Source organism: Coenobita brevimanus, chromosome 29 (genome assembly GCF_032717465.1).
Source record: "Coenobita brevimanus isolate Jiangsu-jjx chromosome 29, ASM3271746v2, whole genome shotgun sequence".
Classification (NCBI taxonomy): domain Eukaryota; kingdom Metazoa; phylum Arthropoda; class Malacostraca; order Decapoda; family Coenobitidae; genus Coenobita; species Coenobita brevimanus.
In genome coordinates, this window is record NC_136982.1 from 39,581,116 (window position 1) to 39,606,762 (window position 25,647).

At 43.3% G+C, this 25,647-nt stretch overlaps 1 protein-coding gene across 1 annotated transcript in view; it reads left to right on the forward strand.

Moving 5' to 3' along the window:
* Nucleotides 1-25,647, forward strand: part of LOC145395009 (uncharacterized) — a gene marked incomplete at its 5' end in the record, with an annotated part of 237,831 nt that overhangs the window by 205,209 nt on the left and 6,975 nt on the right. Inside the window, 21 exons of the mRNA XM_080268754.1 lie at nt 23-139; nt 713-850; nt 1,237-1,360; nt 1,743-1,869; nt 2,362-2,508; nt 3,438-3,651; nt 4,525-4,681; nt 5,470-5,546; nt 7,259-7,327; nt 9,904-9,980; nt 10,358-10,453; nt 10,721-11,008; nt 16,351-16,379; nt 19,792-19,989; nt 20,733-20,805; nt 21,211-21,390; nt 22,954-23,068; nt 23,218-23,334; nt 23,585-23,722; nt 24,432-24,555; nt 24,945-25,071. Coding sequence (XP_080124880.1) covers nt 23-139; nt 713-850; nt 1,237-1,360; nt 1,743-1,869; nt 2,362-2,508; nt 3,438-3,651; nt 4,525-4,681; nt 5,470-5,546; nt 7,259-7,327; nt 9,904-9,980; nt 10,358-10,453; nt 10,721-11,008; nt 16,351-16,379; nt 19,792-19,989; nt 20,733-20,805; nt 21,211-21,390; nt 22,954-23,068; nt 23,218-23,334; nt 23,585-23,722; nt 24,432-24,555; nt 24,945-25,071 — 2,732 coding nt within the window. The remainder of the gene's footprint in view (nt 1-22; nt 140-712; nt 851-1,236; nt 1,361-1,742; nt 1,870-2,361; nt 2,509-3,437; nt 3,652-4,524; nt 4,682-5,469; nt 5,547-7,258; nt 7,328-9,903; nt 9,981-10,357; nt 10,454-10,720; nt 11,009-16,350; nt 16,380-19,791; nt 19,990-20,732; nt 20,806-21,210; nt 21,391-22,953; nt 23,069-23,217; nt 23,335-23,584; nt 23,723-24,431; nt 24,556-24,944; nt 25,072-25,647) is intronic.

Genomic DNA, 25,647 nt, shown 5'->3' on the forward strand with positions numbered 1-25,647 from the left:
TCTTGTCCTTGTGTTGTTTCAGAGGCAAAGATCGAGTTGGTTGCCGTGGAGACCAACCTGGTGGACAAAATCTGGCCGGTGGAGGAGAGGCCCCCCTACTCAGAAGACCCCATCATGGTGCACGAACTCAAATTTGCTGGTTAGTGCACATTTTCGGTTTTGTCAGGATTTTACGTCCCAGTGTCATCATCACCTTCGCTTCATCGTCCATCAGGCACTGTTATCATCGTCGTCGTCGTCACCATCATCTCGTCATATTTTCATCTGCAGTCATTATCAAGATCATCATCATCATCATCACGGTTACTAGCAACTCAACATAATCATCAGCCTAGGTTCATTTCCCACAAAATAATGGAATGACCAGAAAGATGACAGATACGCTGGTAGATTAATAACCAAGAGATGGGCACACTGACAAATACAGATATACAGTATATGCCCTCTCATACCTGCAAGTTATTTCATAGGTAAGTAATCTCATGTAAATTTAGCAAAAATAAAGCAGTATTAGTGAAAATGAATACCAATAAATCTTCCTAGGTGGGTCGTGGAATGTTGTCGATGCTGTCACGTTACCCCAGTCGTCCGTAACTTAGCTAACTTGAGCAACGCCGGGTACCACTGTTGAAATAATATAAACAAAGCCAAACAACTAACCAAACCTTGCATCAGCTATAACCACAGCGTCCCCCACCCATGTCCCTGCCAGGTAAGAAATGGGAGGACAAGGTGGCGGAAGTGCGGGAGGAGATGGTGAAGGCGGGGGCTGACCTGCTGGTGGTGACGGCGTTGGACGAGGTGGCTTGGCTGCTTAATCTGCGCGGCTCTGACATACCCTATAATCCAGGTAGGCTGTGTGTGTGTGTGTGTGTGTGTGTGTGTGTGTGTGTGTGTGTGTGTGTGTGTGTCCATTTACTGTAATATGTATTTGTGCGATTTTATGTTTCTGCATTTGTTTATGTACAAATGCGAATTTGTGTGTGTGGCTCTGTATGTGTGTTTTATGTATGTCTGTAAGTATGTATATAAGCTCGTGTGTATCTATGTATGTGTTCTATGGCATGGTGTATGTACATATACTCTTATATACATGTATGTGTACGTGTGTCCATTAACAGTGTTCCAGAGCTTCTAGCAAGGTTACCATGGCAGTAAACCATCCTTCATGTGTGTGTGAATATATGTAAATATATATATGGATGTATGTGTGTATGTATGTATGTGTATTTTCAGTGTTCCGGAGCTACGTGATCATCAGCCGTGACGGTGTGGAGCTGTACGTACCCCCTAACAAGATCACAGCGGCAGTGGACCTTCACCTGCACATCAACCAGTGTCAGGGCCAGGAGTGTATTACGTGAGTTACCCCTTGATATTAGTACCTCTCTCTCTCTCTCTCTCTCTCTCTCTCTCTCTCTCTCTCTCTAGTCTTGTACCCCCAGTTCTTCATATTGGCAATCGGTCAGTTCTGGAGCAGCTTTTCATTCCTCATTCTTTATTTCCCCCTGCCTATGACCTTCAGTCTTTGGCAGGCATATATTCTAGCATATCAAAATAAATGGATTCTAACGCTGGCTCTCCTTTGTTCAGTTCTATCTGGAAAGTACAACTTTTTGCAGGCTTTTAACCTGTGTGTGTGTGTGTGTGTGTGTGTGTGTGTGTGTGTGTGTGTGTGTGTTCTGTTGCATAAAGAACACCCCTACCTCGCTTCTCGCCATACCTTCTCTATCTCTTCTCAGCATCAGCGACTACGCCACCGTCCTGAACCGCCTACGTGCCCTCAAGATCAGCAACCACGTGAAGAAGGTGATGATCGGGGGGAAATACTCCTACTCGGGGGGCGCCTCCTATGCTGTGTACTCTGCAGTGAGTGTTGCCACCTACGTGCTATAACGCGTTTGTAATTATTTTGACGACACATTCGTATCTTTTCTAATCTGATAAATATCCCTATCCCCTTGCGACTCAGCTGATGGTCACGCTTAGTCAGACTGGAGGCTTTGGTTTGACTAGCAACCAAGGAGGTTTGTTCCCATCTCACAACTAACGCTACTACAACTAGTACTGTTACTACTACTACTATTACAACAACTACTACTACCACTGTTACTACTACTATCACCACCACCACCACCCCCACTACTACAGCTACCACTACTACCGGTACCACGACTGCTACTATTGCTCTTATACTACCGTCGTCACCACTACCACCACCACCATCACTGCCATTACTACTACTACTGCTACTACCAGTACTGCTGCTACTATTAGTACTACTGCTACTACTACCACTGCTACTACCACCACCACCATTACTACTACTACTACTACTTCCCTTTCTTCCTTTCTCGCCAGGTGCCTGAACCGCTACGCCTGAAGGTAACGTCTCCAGTGCTCCTGAAGAAGGCTCGCAAGAACCTCGTGGAGGCGACGGGCATGATGTCGTCTCACGTTAGGGATGCCGTGGCCCTCTGTGACTTCCTTGCTTACCTGGAGCATGAGGTGAGGGGAGGAGGGGGAAGGGGAGAGGGAAGAGAAGGGGGAGGGAAAGGGGAGAGCGAGGGGTGAGGGGAGAGGAGAGGGGAGAGAATGGGGAGGGACGGCGGAGAGCGAGGGGTGCGAGAGAGGAGGGGGATAACTTTGTTTCCTTTTCATTCCTCTTGCCATTCTCACTGTCCAGCCTCTTGTTTGTTTCTTTTCTTATTAAATCCATGATTAAAAAAAAAAAGAAGAAGAAGAGGAGGAGGAGGAGGAGGAGGAGGAGGCAGAGGAGGATGAGGACGAGGACGAGGACGAGGACGAGGACGAGGAGGAGAAGAGGAAGAGAAAGAAAAATAAGAAGATTTTGGATGAGTGGCTATCGAGTTTACATGGGTCAGTAGGACAGATAATCAGTTTTTGCTACGTTCCAATCTTCCCCTAGAACACAAGCAACAATCAAATTTACATTCAGGTCCCTAAATCTACTGCCGAGTGAAGAGGGACAAAGATGAAACAAACTTTGTCTAACAGTCTGACCGGCCCGAGCATGTAACTTGAGGACTTCCAACTGCGAACTTAATATGCCACCACTGCACCACTCCTGGGAATGAGGGGATGTGGAGAAGGGTGAAAGGGTGGAAAGGGAAGGGGGAAGATTAGAGGGGGAGAAGGGGAGGAGAAAGTGAGAAGAAAGGGTATAGGGAGGGAAGACAAGAGGAAAATGGGATGAAGTGGAATGTAGGGGAAAGGAAGAGAAAGAAAAAGGGGGGAAAGAGAAAGGAGGAGCAGAGGAATGGGAGGGGAAAGGAGATAAGAAAGGGAATGAGGAGGGGGAGGGGAAGGGCGTGGAAGGGCACTGTCGTCTGCGTGCGTTTGTGTGTGTGTGTGTGTGTGTGTGTGTGTGTGTGTGTGTGTAATGACTGATTAATACAGTCCTTTGTGTCCCTCAGGTAAAGGGTGGACGGTACTGGAGTGAGATGTCCGCCGCCAGCCGCCTAGGGGAGTACCGCGCCCAGCAAGACAACTTCATGGGCATCTCCTTCGCCACCATCAGCGCCTTTGGGTCCAACGGCGCTGTTATCCACTACCAGCCGGTGCAGGAGACCAACAAGCAGATCACCACGGACTCTCTCTACCTCCTCGACTCCGGTGGACAGTACAAAGGTTAGCTTGTGGGGGGAGGCAGAGGGTTTGTTGGTTACGTTTCCTGATATCGTACGTAGGTGGTGGGAAGTGTGCAGTACAGCCGCATTGTTTTCACCTGACGGAACTGGGCTTCTGTAAATCGTTTTTGCGTAATAGTTTATGACCTTTAGATATGAGGTAGGGATGAGTCTCCTTGGTTACTAGTGATCTCGATTCTCCAAATTTACTACAACTGGTCATTAATTAAGCTGAAAGGGGCTGCTGATCATCATGAAGTTAGAGAAAAAAAAGTATAGAGCAGAGGAGATCAGCAATATCACCCCTGAGTCTCTCAACCTCCTCGACACCAGCGGACAGTACAAAGATTAGGCTGTAGGTGGAGTTGGTGGTTATGTTTGGATTTGCTGATAGCACAAGTATATGGCGAGCGAGACAAGCTAGATCAAAGCAGGAGTATTTTTTTAATTGAGTGGAAGGGAAGCCAGAAAAAAGAACATAGATTTTGTATTTCTGTAGCGTTGGGACTACACTGAGCCTATTTTAAGAGAGACTGTGATGTGCCCTGTGTTGTCTAAAACGTTCCTCAAACAACAAAATTTTAAGTTCTCTCCCATATTTTCCTTTGCACATAGTATATCCATTTGTTTCATTTTTTTCCTCTCTGTTACATGATATTTAACTGTTACATCTTATTCATCTTCTACGTGTCCCTTTTTCCTGATATTTGTAGCATCTAAAGCAGTGAACAGAGAATGAATAAAGAACAACAGACGAGACGTGGACGTTGCTTCATGGACACCTCGTAAGTAAATCTTCCTTATGAATCTTTTGAGAAAATTTATGTGATGTGTCAAGAAGTAGCGAATAAAGTAACGATATGTGTTCCTTCAGACGGTACCACGGACGTAACACGGACGCTGCACTACGGAACGCCAACGCCGCTGCAGGTGGAGGCGTACACTCGCGTCCTCATGGGTGCCGTGGACCTAGCATCACTGGTCTTCCCTCAGGGGACTGGAGACACTGATGTGGACATTATTGCTCGCAGGTACATAAATACAAGTGTGCATGCGCGTGTACTCCTCGTATAAGACACTACTATTCTGGTCATTGCTCTTCTGAATACTTTTCTTGTATTCCTCCCGTCCCCCTTCACATTTTGGCAGGATACTAGGCACGCAGCACCTGTCTAGCCACACTTTCTCATCCTTTTTCTGTCAACTCTCGAATGCAAGAGTTAACTGGTATTCTTGGTCTGTTATTTACACAACTGGTCAACGCTAGAACTGTATTCCTCAGTATTTTTTTCCCCTCTGATTATGACCTTCAGTCTTAGAAATGCAGTGTATCCATGTTTTCATTTTCTTTAGAAGGAAGAAGTTTACCAGGCTCTAAATTTTAGCCTATTTCTTTTTGCATATCAAAGGGAATACGTGTGTGTTATTATATTCTTTCTTCCTTGTCCCCGTAGTTTACAATACATAATAACTTACTGTAGCGACCGGCCTCTGTAAAGAATCAGTGACTATAGTTTCTTCACATTAAACTGACCCAGATTTTCGTCCTTTGCTTCTTATTTCCCGTAGCTCAGTGGCAGAAAAAGACAGTGAGATAATACTGCGACTCTGCATCCTTTCCATAACAATCTTCGTGGATACCATCAGATCCTATTGTTAATCTATTGTTACAGCTCAGCATTCAGGATGGTGTGATGGCAATTTTAGGCCGTTACAAAAAAAAAAAAAAAAAAAAAATTAGGTCTAACAATGCGGACTTCTTAGGCGGGAAGAGTTAAGAGAATGCGATGATAAGTCTTGCCTTCTGCGCCTCCATCAGGTATCTGTATGAGGTGGGTCTAGACTACCGGCACGGCACAGGGCACGGCATTGGACACTTCCTCAACGTGCACGAAGGTAAGGCCAGGGATCGAGGGGGTGAATGGGGGAGGGGGAGGGGTCGTAGGTGCAGTTCCAACCCCTGTTCAACTGACCCAGTGGACTGCAGGATGAAGTTAGCTTTCTGTTGCACTCCACCATCCTCCTCCTTATGTGGGGATAGGGAGGGAACTTAGGGATGTTTGTGTAACCAGGCGTCGGAGCCACTCAATCATATCAGTGCCACCGTCTGAAGGCGTCCCTCTCCAGCACCTCACGTGGATGGGTGAAGGGGACTGTGGTAGGATGAAGGAGAATGTGGAGAGATGCGGTAGGGTGAAGGGAGAGATTCGAGGGAAATGAGTGCAAGAACTGAGGGAAAGAAATGAGAGTGAAAGCAAGTGATGAGTGAAGAAATGGCAGAGGATGGGGGTAACTGAGGAAAGGGGAAAGGAGAATGAATGGAAGTGGAGAGGGGAGGAAAGTGAAAAATAGAGGGGAAAAAAAGGGGAGGTAAAACAGTGGATGAATGGAGGGGTGGAAGGAAGGTGAAAGAAAGTAGGTGTGGTCGGAACTAAGAAGACAGGACAGTGGAGGAAAGTGGAGAAAGCAGGGAAATGGAGAGTAGAGGAATGTGGAGAGTAGAGGAAAGTGGAGAGAGGTGGGAAGTGGAGAGAGGAGGAATGTGGAGAGAAGAAGGACATGGAGAATGAAGGAAAGTGGAGAGAGGAGGGACGTGGAGAGTGAAAGGATGTGGAGAACGGAGGAATGTGGAAAGTGAAGGAAAGTGGAGAGTGGAGGTTAAAAGAAGAGTGGAGGAAGAGAGTGGGTGGAAGAAATCAATCCTCTCTCTCTCTCTCTCTCTCTCTCTCTCTCAGGTGGCGAGTTGACTCTAATACACACGACAAGAGGAGGATGAGTGATGAGGTGAACTGATTCTAGGACTTCCATTAGCCACCTGTGTGTGTGTGTGTGTGTGTGTGTGTGTGTGTGTGTGTGTGTGTGTGTGTGTGTTTTCCTTTCCTTATCATCATCTTTCTCTTTGTTTTCCTTCATTATGTTTACAGTGCCTTAATTATGTTTTTCCTTTTCCAGTTTAATTTATTTTATTGATAGAAATATCATCATCACACATTGATATCTGTTACATAAGCTGGTACTGTCGTGCGGATAGAACGCTCACTAACACCTCTTCCTTACCGGTTTATTTCTGATCCTGCTCCCTTGCTACATTTTTGTGCGTTACTCATGCCCATCTATGCCGATAATAAAAAGATATAAGAAGCCTGGGTAGTTTGGAAAATAAATCGTTAAAGAAGGGGTGCTAGGGAGCCTCCTTGGCCAACGAGAACACAGACCTTACCATTCATCACGTAAGTTTAGGTCTTATAAATCAATCACAAGGCAGAGGAATGATATATGCATTAAGGTAAAATTCTTCATGTTTTTCGCTGCCTAAATTCAGTGAAGCAAAGCAAGGTCTTTTAATAATGGTAGGTATATATTATAGGAACAGGAAATTAATAAAAGATCGTAAAATAATGTTAAAATTAATGTATAGATTTGAGAATAACCATTACTTTAAATTCCAGGAGTTTTACCTTTAACTTTTAACACAGCTGAGTTAGTGTAAATGATGTGCTTTTGATATTATACCCAATGACTATACCTGTGTGATATGACCTGAGATGGAGAGTGAGGGTCGTGTCCACATTAACATAACCTTTGACCTGACTTTGACCTTCCCGCAGCGCCCATACAGGTCAGGATATACGGAAGTGATGAGCACAAATTTGAGGTCGGCCACTTCTTCTCTGACGGTAAATTGTTGTTCGTGAGAGATTGTGCATCGTGTTTGCTGTTGCCTGCCGCCGTCCTCCCTAATGCATCACAGTACTCTATTTTTGGCATTACGTTTCTTCATTCCTGCATCGTATGGCATCAGACGCACACTACTCCACTCCTGTACCACACTACTCTGCCCTTACGTCACACTGATCCACCCCTGCACCACACTACTCCACTCATGAACAGAACTATCCCACTGCACAACACTGCATAACCTACTACTTTACCACACTATTCCACTCGTGCACCACACTGTTCCACCCTCGCGCCACACTGATCCACCCTGTACCACACTGGTCCACCCTTACACCAAACTGTTCCACATTGTTCCACCTCTGCATCACACTGTTCCACCCCTGCTAGAGCTCCTGTGTCATGTAGAAGGACCAGAGACTCGCGCATGTGTGTGTGTTGACTGGCCTGCTGTGTTGTACTCTTGCCCCTCACATCTGTTATCTCACTGTTGTCCTTCATTACTGTTGTGTTGCTGTTGCTCATCTGTGTTATTATCTCATTCATCTTCTGCCTCTGTCCTCCATCTGACTGACTCACTTACCTGCCGACCAGACTCCAGGATATAAGTTTCCAGAATTATATATTGTTATTCACGTACCCACGCTCAGATAAGTCCACATCTCAAGGTTCACCAGGTGCAGAGTTCCGTGTGAAAAATATGCCTCAGGTGCACATTTTAGACATTCACCTTTTAATTACCAAGTATTAGTAAGAGGAGGATTACCAAAATTTTCCTCTTCTCACTAAGACTGGGGTTCCCTGTGAATGGCCATGCATCTGATGTCGTTTATGTGTTATTAAGTGTTTTGGGTTTATGTCAGACAGATTTTGTGGACCGTCTTGCATTATATTGAAATTCACCAAAGATTTTGTTCTTTCCTGAGTTGAGAGACAGTCCGGGTGAGCAGCCCAGACTACCACCTTCACTGCCCTGTCCCGTCACCTTCTGTCATCGCCATTACACCCCCCCCCCACACCACCACCTTCATCCCTTCCTCTTATTAACGCCTGTCCTCTTCCTTGTAGCTAGTGACAAGAATATTCAGGCTGACTTCTTCGGCTCTCACGGTAAGTCTTATGTTCACCCTGTCTCGCTTTTCTGTGCCACATGTTGCTATCACTGGCTGTGTTTGTCTCATTGCAGTTAGCTTGTTATAATGCATCATGTACCTTACTGTATCTTTTGGTTATGCTTATTTCCTAGCATTCCCTATCTACTACTTGTAACATGAATATTAATACAAGGGATTGTGCAGGGTATTAATAGTACTATCATGCAGAGGACAACATAACTGCTAATTTAACATTTCTCAGTGTTCACTCCTTTTCCATAATATTGATTCACACATAATATCTTACTCTTAATATATACGAGTATATGTACGTGTAGACTATGCTCCATTATCTTTAAGTGTGTGAACGTACTATAATTTGAGCTAAAAAAAATATCTGGTTTTCCCTCGTGTTTGAGTTTCATGAAGGAGGGAACCAAATGCAGTATTAACCCACTGAGCGCGGGGACGCCTCCCTCATTACATTTCCGCCATTTCTCAACGACTTTATTCAGAAACGATATACTCGCCAAACAGGAGGGGTTACGTATGTGTCAGGTATGCCATGAACAATGCCCACCAGAAACTCTCGTGGCGCTATCTTGTGTGTTGCGGGGACGATTCATATAGACACTGATAACACTGACTGGGCCGTCTCCGCAACACACGATAAATCGCATTATATATGGGTCACCTTCGTGACCTTCTACACTTATGGCCTCAGTAACCCCTAGAGCACGGGAGGCCTTAGCTGAGCTGAATAAAATCGTCTGGCAGCAGCAAGAATTAAAAAAAAAAAAAAAAAAAGGGAGGGCGGAGACCTCACATAGATTCAGAGGATTAATGGCAGATCCTTTGTAACCCTTTCAGTACAAGATTTTTTTTTTTTAAACTAAGAATACTAAAGATCTTATTAATTACTGAAGGATTTATTGGAGACTACTTAAACCCTAGTCCCCCCCACCCCCACCCCCACCCCAATAAAAAGGAAATCTTTCTTTACGCCTAAAAAAAAAAAATCATTCAACCCATTCATAATTGCTAAAAAAAATCTCAAAGTGGTAATATCCTCCTGTGCCAGCATGAGTAATATACCATTATACTGGAAAGATGAATACAGAGCGAGGGGTATTTTTTAAGATGAAAAAAGTAGTTTACTTGATAATGGAGAAAATACACCTCTTCAGTACGGTGACATCTTTATTTATTTATTTATTTATTTATTTTGCACTATCTTACATATTTTTCCAAAGCCTCATGATGGTGAAACGGTTGATAAAGACTATACCTAATTCACCAGCTTAAATAGAAGAGTTACTAAATAAAGTCACCTATATGTACTAAGAACAACTACAAAATAAATCATGGTACTGAAGGGGTAATACAGATAATACAGCATGGTAGTGAAAAGGAAACTGTGACCTGACCCCACCGTGTTGAATTACAGGACATGACCTGACCCCCCTTGTGTTAAATTACAGAACCTGGCTTCTACAAGGATAACGAGTTTGGCATCAGGCTGGAGAACATACTGAGGGTTGTGGAGAAGGACACAAAGGTAGGTAATGTGGTGGAGAACAGTGGTGGAGAAGGATGCTAAGGCAGGTGATGTGGTGGAGAACAATGGTGGAGAAGGATGCTAAGGCAGGTCATTTGGTGGAGAACAGTGGTGGAGAACACTAAGGCAGGTTATGTAGTGGGGAACAATGGTGGAGGATATTAAGGCAGGTCATGTGGTGGAGAACACTAAGGCAGGTCATGATAATTAGCAATAGTTGGACGTGATCACTTAACCTAGTGTTTCCTCTCTCTCTCTCTCTCTCTCTCTCTCTCTCTCTCTCTCTCTCTCTCTCATATATGATGTCTCGTCTTCCTCTATTATCCTTATCTTATCTTTACCTCTTCTAATTCTGAACTCCTCTCTTCCCCCGGCAGTATCACTTTGACAAACAATCGCTGGGCTTCGAGGCGGTGACCTTAGTGCCGTATGAGGCGAACTTGATCAACATCTCCATGCTCTCCACACACCAGGTAGGCTGTTCTTAGTGCTGCTGGTGTTATTATTATTATTATTATTATTATTATTATTATTATTACTACTAGTAGTAGTAGTAGTAGTAGTAGTAGTAGTAGTAGTAGTAGTAGTAGTAGTAGTAGTAGTAGTAGTAATAGTAGTAGTAGTAGCAGTAGTAGTAGCAGTAGCAGCAGCAGCAGTAGTAGTAGTAGTAGTAGCAGAAGCAGTATGGTTACTTATTAACACGAAAATAATGATGATTCTTTTACCTCACTCCTCTACAGTGCCAGTGGCTGAACGATTACCACGCTCGTGTGCGTGAGGTGGTGGGCGGGGAGCTCCTGGCACAGAACCGCACGCAGGGCTACGAGTGGGTGGTGGCCAAGACGAAGCCGCTGGGGTGTGCTGAGGTGTTCGTCGCTCACACTGCAGGCAAGTCCACTGACACCACCGCGGCGCTGACACACACGGCACCGGGTACTGCCACCAGCAGCGGCAGGAGAACAACGTTGGGTGGCACTGTGGTGGTGGCACTCCTTCTCCTGCCGCTGCTGCTGCTGCCAATCGGGACGGTACCGAGGCTCTAATTTAATGTGGAAATAAACTTGTGCCTGGTGAGGGTGTGAGTGGCACCTGAGACACTCACCATAACACGACTGGGGATCAGGGGTAGGGATGCAAACACTGCTTTTATTTGTGAAACACTTTTAACATGCAATCACAAGTGGCGTAGCCAGAGGGTTGGCTGGAGTGGCACTGGTCACTTCTGAAATATGCCTGGCCACCACAGGTTTCTGGGTAAATATCCCCGGACACCCTAAAAAGCACTTCTTGGACCATCCCTTAAATCTCCCCCTCTTCCTTAGTCTTTGCCACCTGATATTTTAGAATCCTAGCTAAGTCCCTGGCAATCACAGTAGTGTCCAGTTCTGTTTCCAGTGGCATTCTCACAGTCTCTCCACACCCAGGCTACAATCGGACACATTCTGACACAGATCTGTTTGATCGTGACATTCAGAAAAAAAAAAAAAAATGGCAGAACACCTCGTTCACTTGGCCAAGTTCTGGTCAGGCCGACTCCCACGACCCAGTGACATTGGGTGTTCCGGTTTTCATCGCCACCCACACGATCGGATAATTCGTGTCAGATTATTTCCAATTTCAGCCTCATTGTGAACAGGTCTTCGATCTGAGAAAGGCCAACTCTAGCTATGGTGATGGGAATAACAGTATCATAGTTTGATGGTCTCATACTTCATAATGTTTTAACTAACCAACCAAACCAATTCCACAAGCTTGCTCAGTTACAGTGGATCATTAGGTTGTCTAACAGCAACAGGAACAACCCACAATGACCCAGACTGTTTTGTCACATAAATGTAATTTAGCAAAACTAACTCCCTTCCACTATCAGCAGCTTCTTCGTGCCTCAGAATGCCCCTCCTCAACACCCCTATCTTTAACATTTTACAAGGAAAAGGTTGTGTTAATTTCACTAAACATCAAACAAAACGAACAGCCAGAAGAGACTTTGTAGCGTGAGCCTTGGACGAAAGACTTTACCTGAGGAACCACCGAATACCTACCTAACAAAGCACCCATGTACAATCAGGGGCAGAAAGTCGCCCATTATACAACCGCGTCTATTTCACAATTAGGGAGTGTCCTGAAGTTCTCTCCCTGACGCACCAAATTAAAGACAACCATATGTGGGCAGAGAAGCACATCAAGCCTTTCCCAGCTGAGGATTATTAGCCAGCAGTGGAGAGTGAGAAGCAGAAGCGGTGAAATAATTGGCGAATTTTTTCCCCGATTTCTACAAAGCCAGTGAACTCTTGTTATTATTTATTGAACTATTACTAATCCAAGAACAATAAGTTCGTCAGCGAAGGAGGGCTTTTGGTACCTCTGCTTACCAGCTAATTTTTTCATATTCTCTTCTGTTTTATTTATACAGACAGTGTATGTATGTATGTAACAAAACGCCGAACCTTGACAAGCTTTTATTTATTTTTTTACGTAACCATTATGGGTCCAATACCCGGCATTCCGAGTCTGGTCCAAATTGTTATCCTGTGAGATGCTTTAGCGATATTCCTGTGCCGGTGTTAGCGAAATGTTGGTAACAGGGTGCGTAGAGTTGCATAGTTTCGTAGTGTTTGTGTGTGTGCATGTGAGTATGCGCGAATAACCAAACTGATGTCCTCTGATTTTTCTCTGCCACTCTTGTGCTCGGCAAAGCTACCACGCCCCCGGAAGAGCACATACCTTTATCTAATCTCTGTCGGAGCCAAACGATTACTAAATTTAATCAGCAATAGTCAAGTTGGTTGGAAAGGTTGTAACTCAGCCCTATAAATTTGGAGCACAAGACATTTATCGGAAATATTGTCCTTAACTGTACCTTTGTCCTCTCAGTTATAAGAACACGGCCGCTGGTGGGAGTCTCTGGCAGGAAATAATGTACATATCTAGGGTGGGAATCTCAAACATATTCACAATCAGTTCCTTGTCGTAACTTACATTAATTTCTGCAGGACGAACTAGAGACAGGGCGATATTCTGCACCCTCCTTTCCTTTTTCCTCCTGCAGAAAACAGATCCAACATATGATAATTTTCCTTTCGCAATTGACATTTTTTAACCTAGGAGAAATACGAGATATGGGAGACCTCTAAATTCTCCTCTCCTCGTCTCTCCTACGAAAATAAATGATGGTTACGGCAGGGAATCAATCGTATATATGTTTCAAAATCCCAGCCCTTATCTTTGCCGCCTCCCCGTACCCTCCCTTTCTGCTGTACAAATGGTCCCTTGCAAGAGTGTGTGTGTAAATGAAAGGCTGAGGAATTATTGTAAGGGTCTGTTCAGTAGTTCCTTTACACCGTCTCAGAACAGTGCCAGAACCTAGTGGGATTTTGCTGCACGAATCAACTTAGTAATCAGACAGGCTTGGAATCTTGTCTCATTAATCCAAAAAAATCTGAAGTGTACAGGAATTATTGGCTGGAGGTGTGCTGTGTTGTTACCAATTCCTTTACACTGTTTCGAAATCGCGTCAAAGCCTAATAAGACCTTGGAAAACAACTCTCCTGGAAATATAATAAATTCCTGTGTTGTCTGTCTGCGCGGGGTCAACCTTGTTCACCAGGTGGCTGCGTTTCAGATGCACAGTCTCTTGCAGCATCCCTGGAGGCGTATTCGTAAATGCTCTTGACTAATTTCAGCCGTAAACAAGTTCATTCTTTTCACGTTAATATCCACTTTAGTTTGGTTGAGAGGGGTTTCGTGGCAGAACAAATGAGGGTAAAGGTATATTAGCTGAAGCCACTTTGTTAGACTATGTGATCCTTTCGCCACGAGGTATTAAGGAGCAAATTTTTACTCTAGCGTACAGAGAATTACGTGGCACTTTTTCTTGTCGCTTTTCCACGCTGCTGAATGAGGTAGTGACACAGGTGCATATTTAAAGTTCTTTGCATTTTACCAGTATCCAATGGGTTGTATAAAAATTGTGATAATGGCATAATTTACTGCATACTGTTCGCTCTGTCCAGTAATACCAATTTAATGCCAATACTCCTGTAAATAATGAAGTTTGCTCTGTGGCCTTACCTTCTTCTGGTCACTGTGATATTGTGGATGACCAAAGCACGTTGAACATTGTGACGATAACACACTGCCAGGAGAGAGGATTCATTTGGCACCTAAATCTTAAAAATCGCCTCAGAACTGCGGCCTGTAGAGCACAAACAAACAAACAGAGGGACAAACAGACGGAAAACTCTCATTCTGGCCGAGCCTTCCAAGGCCCTCACCTTCGTCTACGGTAAACAAAAGATCTTAGAAGACAGGCTGTGATCACGACCCCCTCGCAAGTCTCCCAACCCTGAAATCTCATCTTAGACCTTCACCCTACCTTGTATACCTCTTTCCAAGGCCAGTATTATCAAAATCGAATCACTGGTTTGAAATCTTAGAGGTGTAAAGGAGTATACTGAGCAAGACTTATACTGAGGTGTGTACTGTAGTGTACGTGATGGGTGTAGTAGATATGATGGGTGTAGCTGAATTATTGTGATATGACCTAATAAAGTGTAAATTATTGAAAATCATGTGTTCATCTGGTTACGGGGATACGTGTTGATGTTTTATACGCATAGCTCTTAACCCCTTCACTGCGAGAGGTCCCTTTGACTCCCATGATGTGGTTTTTCATTACTGTTGTTGTTATTATTATTATTAGTGTTATTATTATCATTTTTGTTGTTGTTATTATTATAATTATTTTTGTTATTGTTGTTGTTGTTGTTGTTGTTGTTCTTCTTCTTATTATTATTATTGTTATTATTATTATTATTACCGAATTATTATTGCTGTTATTATTACAAGTATTATCATTACGTTACCTGTTATTATTTTTATTTTCTTATTCATCTATGTATTTTTTGCTGTCTCCGAAAAGCATGATTCATCTTTAGGGATATATCGACTTTTAGAAGCCAGATATATACAGCAGTCATATACCCGTTCACTATACGACGCCCCTTAACGCTGAGCAAAATCGTATGGCGGCAGGACGATTTAAATACAAACTAAGTCGCCGGGATGAAGGGGTTAAGGAGACCAAAATCCCCGGACGATGAACACGATTATAAAGGCAAACAACAACAACAACAACAACAATAATAATAATAATAATAATAAGGAAAAAAAAGTCATGGGAGTCAAAGGGTTAAGAGAGACTATGACACCCCTTCACAACGAGGATCTCTACCAAAATTAATATCGTATAGCGGGAGAAAGAGAAATACTCGTACTGAAGGGGTAAAGAGAAAGTGGGATTACCTTTAAGACCTGGGTTCGTCTTCTCGGCGATTAAGGATTCTTCCTATCACCTCTTCTTTAGCTATTTATTTTACTTATTACTCTTTACTCTCCTCTTCTGTTATTCAAATACCAATATACTCAGCATAAATACATTCAAATTGTATGAACTAGTCGTATCCAAAAAATGAATTGCTAAGGAAAATGTGTTAGGGAGTTTCCTTAACCGAGGCATTATATATCACGCGAAATGTTAGTTATGAATTGTTGTTTATTATATATGTTTGTGGTTAAAGTAATAATAATTAAAAAAATAATAATAATAATGAAGATGAGGATGAGGATGACAGAAATATAGCATCGATGATGATGCTAATAATAATAATGATAATAATAATAATAATGATAATGATAATAATAATAATAATAATAATAATAATAATAATAATAATAATAATAATAATAATAGTAATAATAATAATAATAATAATAATAATAATAGCCACAATAAAAAAAAAATCATAATAGCAACAATAGTAATCATCATAACAATAAAAAATCAGATTAAAACATCAGTCATAACTTTGAGGTTAAGGTTTTAAGAACAGTGAGGATTAACGGGAATTCCTCTGAGCCACTTTAAACTACGATAACAAAGATGAAAACCACGATACAACAACGATACAACGATGCCCTTAACGTCTGCAGTAATTGAGGTTTGGATGAAGGCGATGGCACTATTAAAATCTCAAGTGTACCTTATCCACAAAAAAGACTAAAGGAAGAATATAACCTAGAATATCTTTTTACCTCATCTAAAATTTTTTCCTGGTTTTGTATCCTAGTCAATTTGCATCACTTCTTGTATGACTGAAAAAACGAAGTCATGTCTGTAGCCCCGTGCGCAGTGATGTCCAGGTTTATGCATTATTTTCCTGTTTACGTTGAAGGTGTGTTACTGAGACGATGTGTATGCCCTCAGGTTCAAATGATAAGCTATAATATACACACTACAGATCTAAGACAATGGCGGGTGGTGGGTGAGGCTGGTTGTGTACATTGTAAGCTCTATGCACATCGCCTCCAGGATAACCTAGTACAAGTAAGTAAGAAGGTGTGAGTAGCCTGTGTACTGTACTGGCCCCTCACCTCACCTCACCTCACTTGGCCTCACCTCACACACCTCTGCACCGCCGCAACTTGGATGTGCCGCTTGCGTCGTCTTGCATGTCTCATTTCGTCCACACACTCTTGGTCCTCTCGGGTTCAGTGCGTACAGTTCCGGACAGAAATACCGTTCCAGTTTCTAGCCAAATCATTATGACATTCTCATACAACGTTTTGAAAAGTGTGTTAGCATGTCACTGGATTTCGTAAGTCATTGTTCACCCTCTTGCTGTTTATCGTGAAGAGGTGGATCGTTATTTATGTCCTCGGCTGTACTTGGGTTATTTTCTAGGTGACTTTGAACATGCAGTAGCACCTCCTCTTCAGGGACGTATTTTTCAGATTCCGCTTTAATGTCCTTTCGTATGTCAGTGATAAAAAAAAAAAAGCTATGTTGATATTAAAGCGATATAAATGATGTACATGGAAATATTAACACCATTCACCGCCGATGACACACTGGTGCGTCATTAGTTGGCCAACCGATTCCGGGCCGATAACACACTGGTGCGTCATTTGTTGACCAACCTATCCCGGGCCAATGACGCACCGATGCGTCTGGAGTGATTTTTCATGGCTCAAATACATGGCACAACAATTTGGTGAATGCAGGCAACAAATCTTCATTTCATTGGAAACTCATCCCCGGCCCGGGAATGGGGAAGAAAAGTTACACAAGACTGGCCCGGAATAGTGTTAATATGTAGTAGACAAAATAAATTGCTAAGGAAGAGATGCTACAAAGCCTCCTATGTTACCTGACTGGCCTCCTGTGTTTACCTGATGTCTCCCTGTCACTGTTATCAATGTTCACTACACTCAGAGAGCAGAAAAAGAAGAGGTATAACATTTCTGACTCAAGGGCTCCTCTTCTGTCTGACGAGAACCGAATAAGACGGAAGAGATGTCCTCCGGTTGAAGGGATTAAAACAGTGTCATATGAACCAGTGTCATTATTTGTGTCAAATTTCTCTATCTACTTTAGTGAAAAAGCCACATCTCTCATACGGACCTGGAGCTTACTGCTGGTGGATGGCTTACTATTATCCTTTTTACTCTAACTTGGCCTAAAATTGCCATCTCCTCATCTTGAATGCTGAGCTGTAGCTAAAGTTTAACACTAGAATACAATGCTAGTCCTGAAGAATGCTATGGGAATGATACTAAGCCGTAGCATTGTCTTTTTCTTTTCTCTTCTCTTCTATTTTACTTTTTGTGTTTCAAAAAAGCTGCCAAAGAAAATCTAGGCCAAGTTAAGGTGAAAGAACTTTACTATTAGTATGTATCGCCTGGTCTCTCTCTCTCTCTCTCTCTCTCTCTCCGTATCTTTATGACAAGGTTAAGGTATTGATTTGATGTGATTGGTGCCAAAAGATAATGTTCCGTACTCTCAGCGGTTAAGGAAGCTCCCTAGCACCTGTTCCTTAGCGATTTATTTTTGGATACGGCTGGTTAATATCAATTTGTACGTTATTCATGCTGAGTATGGTAGTTTTAGAATGACTTAAATTGCACAGAAAAGGAGAGTGAGGAATGAAAAAGTTAAATAAATCGCTTAGGAAGAGGTGTTAGTAAGCTTCCTAACCGCACAAATCTGTACTGTTTCACTCTTTCAAGTATGTGACTACCAAACAGGATACTAAAACCGGATTCACACTAGTCCAGTATGATTTCCTTCTCATACGGCGTGACTTTACTGATGAGGGATTTCAAAACAGATTAGTGTGAACTGGCTTTACGTGTGTAGTTGTATATTTAGCTGGGTGTAAGTGTATGCTGACGTCTTTTATTCTTCTGATATGGCTAGTGTGTAAGAAAATCCTTGAAATTACAAACTGATATGTGGCTACAGTACAGGATACATATTCCTGTAGTTAGCTCGTCTCGAATTATGTATTGACGTATATCTCTGTGTTTTTTTGCCTGTTTTGACTTGTTTTATGGATTTCTCGGTATTTGGTGTCCTAGTGCCTGTTTCACTGTAGTAATCAATGTTTTCCTTATAAATCACATCTACTGTTTGTTTCTACACACCCAGGGTCACATCCTCAAGGGTATCTGTGTTTTAAAGGGTCTGGCTTGGGTCCCTTCATTCTTTCCATATTTTCCGATGTTATAAAGCCAGTGAAGATACTACAGAATAAGGGATGGAAATATTACACCCACAGCTTGAAGTTGTGAAGAATACGACACTGCTCCCATTCCTCTGTCACCCCTTCACCACGCTGTATACATTTGTGAATTTATATACACACACATGCCAGTTTTCTCACTGTTTGTATAGAAAGGGGGTTCAAATCTGAGTGAAGTAATTGATGCCTCATAATAGATACAACTTAAGTATGTGGGGATAATTCTTCCATTTCAACAATTTCAAATGCTGTGAACCAATATACGAGTATATATTATAACGTATAGATTCATCTGTATAGCTGTCTGTCCAATGTGAATGATCTACCCATCAGTCTGTTTATTGCTCAATGCTGCACCCTGTAGTAAATGGCTCTAAAATGGTTCAAAAATGGCCCTAAAATAAATATGGGTTCTTCCGTCAGCATTTCCACAAGAGTCGAGTACTACAATTCAGCTCCCTTATCTCATGTTTCTGCTGTGACGCAGGAATATAGAGTCTGTTTACTTTTACGGTGCACTGACTCACGCACTGCTGTTTAGTGGCACTTTGTCAGGCTTTGATGCTGCTGAATTGATCTCGTCAGCAATTAATTGTTTTAGACACTAGAGCTTAAGTGTGCTTTCAACATGGCATGATAATAAGCTTCAAGGCGCATCATAAACACACGACCTTCGTATTTATGTCTTAAATATGAAGCAAGTGATGGTACGAATCTTAATACATACCCAACTAATGCCGCTTCAGTGAACTATATTTTATTCGGCTCTTGGGGATTTAGAACACTTTTTCCTCAGTAATTTTGCATTTTTACGCCTCGATATATTCTTGTAACTTACTGATATCGAATATGTTGATACAGGAGAGATATCAGTATCGTACAAAAGCACGGTGAGGTGTAATAATAAATGTAAAATCATTCTCCGGCGAAGACGTGCTATGAACTCCCCAGGGCCAACAAACATACAGCTCACTCACTCCACTAGCTTAGCGGTACGACTAGCATTGATATGCACTTACTACTAGCCACACTCACCTTGAACTGCCGAAAATATGTTCAAAATTTACTGTCCTTTATTTTAAAGTTACTGTTACTCGTACCCCTGAACCGCTGAAGGAAAAGTGCTAAAAGTTTAAATATCGTACTGACAGACCTGCTGATCCCCCAGTATTATTCACACTCATCCTAAATTTTTGAAAATATGTGTTGCAAGTTTCATTACCGTGCAGAAGAGAGTTTAAGACTGATTTGCCTGCAGGGAGGAGACGGCGAAGGAGCGAGGGAGAACAGGAGACGCAGGAGGTGGCAGGGCAGGAGGAGACCAGGGAGCAAGAGGAGCTGAAGGAGACACCATACAAGGGAGCCACCAGGAGCCAATGTCAGCCCGGGGATTCTCAACCTCACATCAGGGTGAACACAAGCATGCAGTGAGTATAAGCGCGCGCGCGCACGCACGCACGCACACACACACACACACACACACACACACACACACACACACACACACACACACACACACACACACACACACACACACACACACACACACACACACAATAGAAAGCACTAAAGAGGCGTACACATCATCCAACACTAATAAAATGTATTATTTCTTGCTGTCATTCCTCTTCCCTAACAGATGATTACTTTTAGTCTCATATAGCCAGCTAATTCTACGGTCTTTTTCTGTCCAGTTACACAGTCTCAGAAAGCTTATACCTCCCCCAACACCAGTACAGTTTATTATATTCTTGCATCCGAATCCTTATCCACCTCAAAATCTAGTCAGTTCTTCCTTGACCCACAGTCCACCTATCCACTAGAAGCCCGATGAAAACTTTTTGAGATGCCTTTTAAATAAACAAGCAGACAAACAGACAATGGTTAATACACAACCTTCGCCCACCTTCGTTGACTGAGGTAATAAGGTGTGATAATGACGAAAGGTAATACAACTTTCCAATGACAGTTCTTTTGGAGTCAGAACCAGCTAACAAATGAAGTATGGGCAAAAACTAATCATAAAGAAATGTTTGACTGTTCACCCTCGCCTTAAATGCTACGACTCAATAGCCTAGCCCCGGGTCCCTACCCTCTCAATGGCGTAACAAAGGACTTTATGATGGGTAAATAGTACACGTCCCTGACTACTTTTTTTCTCGACATCCAGAGTGGCGGAGCTGCGACGGGAGATGGAGACCTACAACCTGGACGCCTACATCATCCCTATGGCTGGCGAGCAGGTATAATGTGTAATTCACCGGGTCGGTCAGGATCACTTGATGGTCGTGATCGTGTGTGTGTGTGTGTGTGTGTGTGTGTGTGTGTGTGTACTGAAGAGGGAAGGGAGGTGTGTCTATGTGCATTTTACTGGGGAGGAGTGGGAGGGGACAAGGTGTGTGTAGTGTGGTGTGGTGTGGTGTGGTGTGGTGTGGCGTGGTGTGGTGTGGTGTGGCACGGTGTGATGTGGTGCGGTGCGGTGTGGTGTGGTGTAGTAAGGTATGATATAGTGTGGTTGGTATGGTGTGGTAAGGTACGGTATAGTATGGTATTGTGATGTGGTCGGGTGCCGTATGGTGAGATACGAACCTCAAGACGGTAACCCCAAAAGTGACGTTAGCTCTCTGTCTCCTCACCCCCACCTCCAGTACGGCTACACCCTGGCGGCGGAGAAGCGACTACAGTACATGACAGGGTTCACGGGCAGCGCAGGCACGGCAGTCGTCACCACCAGCATGCAGGCGCTGTGGACGGACGGGCGATACTTCCTGCAGGCCGATAGTGAGCTGGACTGTGACTGGTTGCTCATGAAGGATGGGCTGGATGGGGTGGGTGCTATAGTATTTTTCCCTGTATGTGCGAGAAACAAGGTGGAGATACAGGTGTACAAGTTTTCATTTTTTGTTGTTATTGTTGTGTAGATACGAAAACTAAAGTGGAGATATAAGAGTGCAATATTATTATTTTTTTCCGTACTTTCTAACAAGATGGAGTGATAAAGGGTTTAATATTCTCTTTCTGTTTACTGAAGAGAATTTGGAAAGATAAGGGGCGGTCTACTATAAATTTCCTGTACATACAACGAACAAGGTGGCCAGATAACGATAAGAAGGCAAAAATAAATAAATAAATATATAAATAAATAAAACAGCAAAAATGGCCCAGACCGTAACCTGACCCACCAATAGCATCTAATTCCCTGTTTCACCCTCTCTACCAACTTGACCAAACCTCTTCTGTTCTTACTAACCATCCTGAAATGTGACTCGCTGCTAAGAAAGGGGGGACTCTTTGGGGTGGGTGCAATAGATTTTTTTTTTATATACAGATATCAATAGTGTCACCAATCCTTTCAAAGCCAGATGTTTCCCTCAGCTCAGAGAAGAAGTTGTATGTTTTTTGCAAGGATGAACTAAGTAGGGCAACTGTTCTCTAAATTGTTACAAAAGAGTAGAAATAGTACTAACAGTCTTCTTATTAATGAGAGTACATATTAAGAAACTCACTACTTAACACACTCACTGTCTTACACTCTTCCAGTCTAATTATACCGTGTACGAACAATAACGTCGTGTGGTAAGTGTTAGCATGGGACGATGTGAGTTGTGAGAAGGTCAAACTCTAAAGTGGTCAATCTCTAATCCAAGCAAAAAAAGACGCACACACACACACACACACACACACACACACACACACACACACACACACACACAGAAGACGTAGAATGCAAGGTAACCCCTTCACTACGTGAGGCATCCCCTGTACTGAACGAAGTCATCTGGAAGTGGCAAGAATAAAGTTAAAAAGACATCACCGTACTGAAGTGGTTAACAGAAAGAGCGCATACAAAGGCAGCTAAAGGGAGGAGGAGGCGGATGTAGAGGACTAACTGAGGCAAAACATGAAGGAGGTTAGTTTGGAGTGGTGTAAGCGAGATACGACTGAGACAGCAAGTAGTTTATCAGAGATCTGTGCATGAATGTGGGAGATTTGGAGTGGCAAAAGAGAGGGAAGAAGCGCCAGTATTAACTTATGCAACTAGGTTATTAGAGATCTGTATATGAAGCAGGGAGGCTTAGAGTGGTGAAAGAGAATGGGAAAGATGCTGTATTCACTCCTTATACAAGCACAGTACGTGAGGTGGGTGGGGATGGAGAGGTTTTGTGTTGACAGGGATGTAACTGGACGACACAACTGCCCAACAAACATTTGGTCTTTCTCCATCTCTCAAAAAAAGTATAGTGGACTACAAGAAGAGGGTAACTTCAGCCTTCACTCCAACGGCTTCACGTTTCGGATTAGCCAAGGGTTGCGATTACTAACACTATATGAAGGAGGGTGGCTTAGATTGGTAAGAGAGGATAATAAGCCTGTATTAACTCCCTGTGCAGGTTCCGAAGCTGACGGAGTGGCTGAAGGAGGCGCTGCCGGAGGGGGCCAAGGTGGGAGCAGATCCCAGGCTCATCGCGGCAGACACATGGAAGAGCTTTGTTGAGGACCTGGCCAGTAAGTGTGATGTGTGAGGTTACTACTACTACTACTACTATTACACACACACACACACACACACACACACACACACACACACACACACACACACACACACATACAGGCCTACATAACTTAACTGGACATACAAATTCCATTCTTCGCAGAGTCCAAGATCTCGATGGTGGCGGAGGAGAGGAACCTGGTGGACGCGGTGTGGCCGGCAGAACAGCGCCCTCCCTACCCCAGCGACCCCATCTACATCCACGACCTTCAGTTTGCAGGTGCGTTGAGTTGAGCTTCCAATCCATTGGTAGCCAGAGGCTGTAGCATGACCAGCCACAGTGAACGGGTTGCTTGGATGGGGACATGGTGGGATTTTGATGATAACAGTAGGTGGAAGGTATGATTTTCGACTGTGTGTGTGTGTGTGTGTGTGTGTGTGTGTGTGTGTGTGTGTGTGTGTGTGTGTGTGTGTTTTAATGCAGTGTACATGGCTCACATCTCAAAGTATAAAAAAAAGATCTTCCCCAGGCAAAAAATGGGAAGACAAAGTAGCGGAGGTTCGTGCTGAGATGATCGAGGCTGGTGCTGACCTGCTGGTGGTGACGGCCATGGACGAGGTGGCCTGGCTCCTTAACCTACGCGGCTCGGACGCTCCCACCACGCCAGGTTAGTCGGCCATTTTATAGTACATTACTAGTTGTATTTTGACGCTGTTTGTGGAAATAGGTATAAAAGAAACGTTCATAACACCAATGACACTCACAGTCTGGCGGCGAAACAGCATCCAGAAGGCCAAGGGTTGAAGACTAAAGGCAAGTAAGTTCCCGAGCAACAAGCGAAACGAAAACACACAGAAATGGGAACACGATAGCACAGATGGTATGAGGCAGGTATCTTTGGCGGGCACTTGACAAGGAATGACAACGAAATGCTCGCGCGTTGCACAAGAGAATATTAATTAGTTCCAGGATGCAGTTATTGAGAGAGGCCAAAAGATTTCTGATGTGCCTGGCCAGTGTTTTCAACGTCGATGTGATCTTTGCTGGAGAGGTTAGAATATAAGGGAGTCCAATCTAGGTCCGGTTTGGAATATTAAAGTACTTAGGTTATTTACCCTTAACATCAGCAAATGCAAGGCTATATTCTAAACTCTATCAATGTCAGTAAATTTTCAAGCCCATTTTGATTCTGTGTAAGACAAGACGCGTAAGTTCTCTAGGATATGTTACTGGGGGAGGTTTGAATTCCCTGAGCCCTGTTTGTGGTCGGTGTTTCTGTCTGTGGTATGAGGTTTGAGTTATTTGTAGTGTGTTTGTGGTCAGTATTTCAGTTTCTGGTGGGAGGTTTGAGTTACTGAAGCTTTCTTCGTGTTCAGTGTTCCGTGGGTATGTGCTGGTGGGGCGCACTGGCGTGGAGCTGTTCGTGACGCCTGAGAAGATCACACCCGCAGTGGACCTCCACCTGCACGTTAACCACTGCCAAGGACAGGAGTGTGTTACGTGAGTAACAATAAAAAAAAATAGTATGTCCTCTCTCTCTCCCTCCCTTTCTCTCTCTCTCTCTCTCTCTCTCTCTCTCTCTCTCTCTCTCTCTCTCTCATAGGGCTCTAAACCTTCAGTTCTTTCTTTTTTCATAAAATACAGTGAATGGCTGAGTAACTCTGCCCTCAACTCAGCTGTGCAGAGAGAGTGTATATAGTAATCTCCATACGAACTATCTTTTTTAATGTATATATGGGTATCTTCCTTCAAGTGAGTGGCAGAATGTTTGCACTCAAATGTGTACGCCTAGCAGTTAAACATACAGTTGAAACACATAACATGCTTGACCGATGGATTAACTGAAAACAGGCTGTACAACTTTCTTAACCTCTCTCACTCCCTCTCAGCATCACGCCCTACACGGACATCCTGGACCGCCTGCGTGCCCTGAAGGTGAAGACCAACATCACCAAGGTTATGCTGGGCTCCAAGTACTCATACTCTGGGGGCGCCTCATATGCTGTCTATTCTGCTGTAAGTTTTCGATATTATTATTATTGTTCTTTATCAGGACTGGTTGTTAAGGCTACCCACCATCAACTTACTGGATGTAGTACTCTATATTGTAAGTGATTCTGTACTGTATGACAAGCCAGTCCAATCCCTTCCCTTTGTTCATCATTTTCCCATTGCTTTCCATACCTGTTTGGTGTTGATAGGTACTGTAATTTATCATGAAGGCACGTTCATTCCTTCCGTGTAGGTAGTGGTGAATAAATCTTAGAGGAAAAGGTTTGAATCCGAGTCTTAAACTGTCTCCATATCTCCAGAGGGAAAGTGTTTGGTACCCGTGTTAGGAGAGTCATATTGTTCAGAAGTGAAACATGGATTGTAAATAAGGAGGATATAATGAGACTAAAAAAAAAAAAAAAACTATATATGAGATTGATCTGATGGAATTGTGGAAGAACTCAGAAGGAAGTTGGGAGTGGATAAAAGCAGGAAGGAAGTAGAAAGGAAAAAACTGAGATGGCTTGGACACTCTGAAAAGATGGAGCAGAGAACTTGGGTTAGGATATTTGGCAGTATGGAAGTGCCAGGCTGTCGACG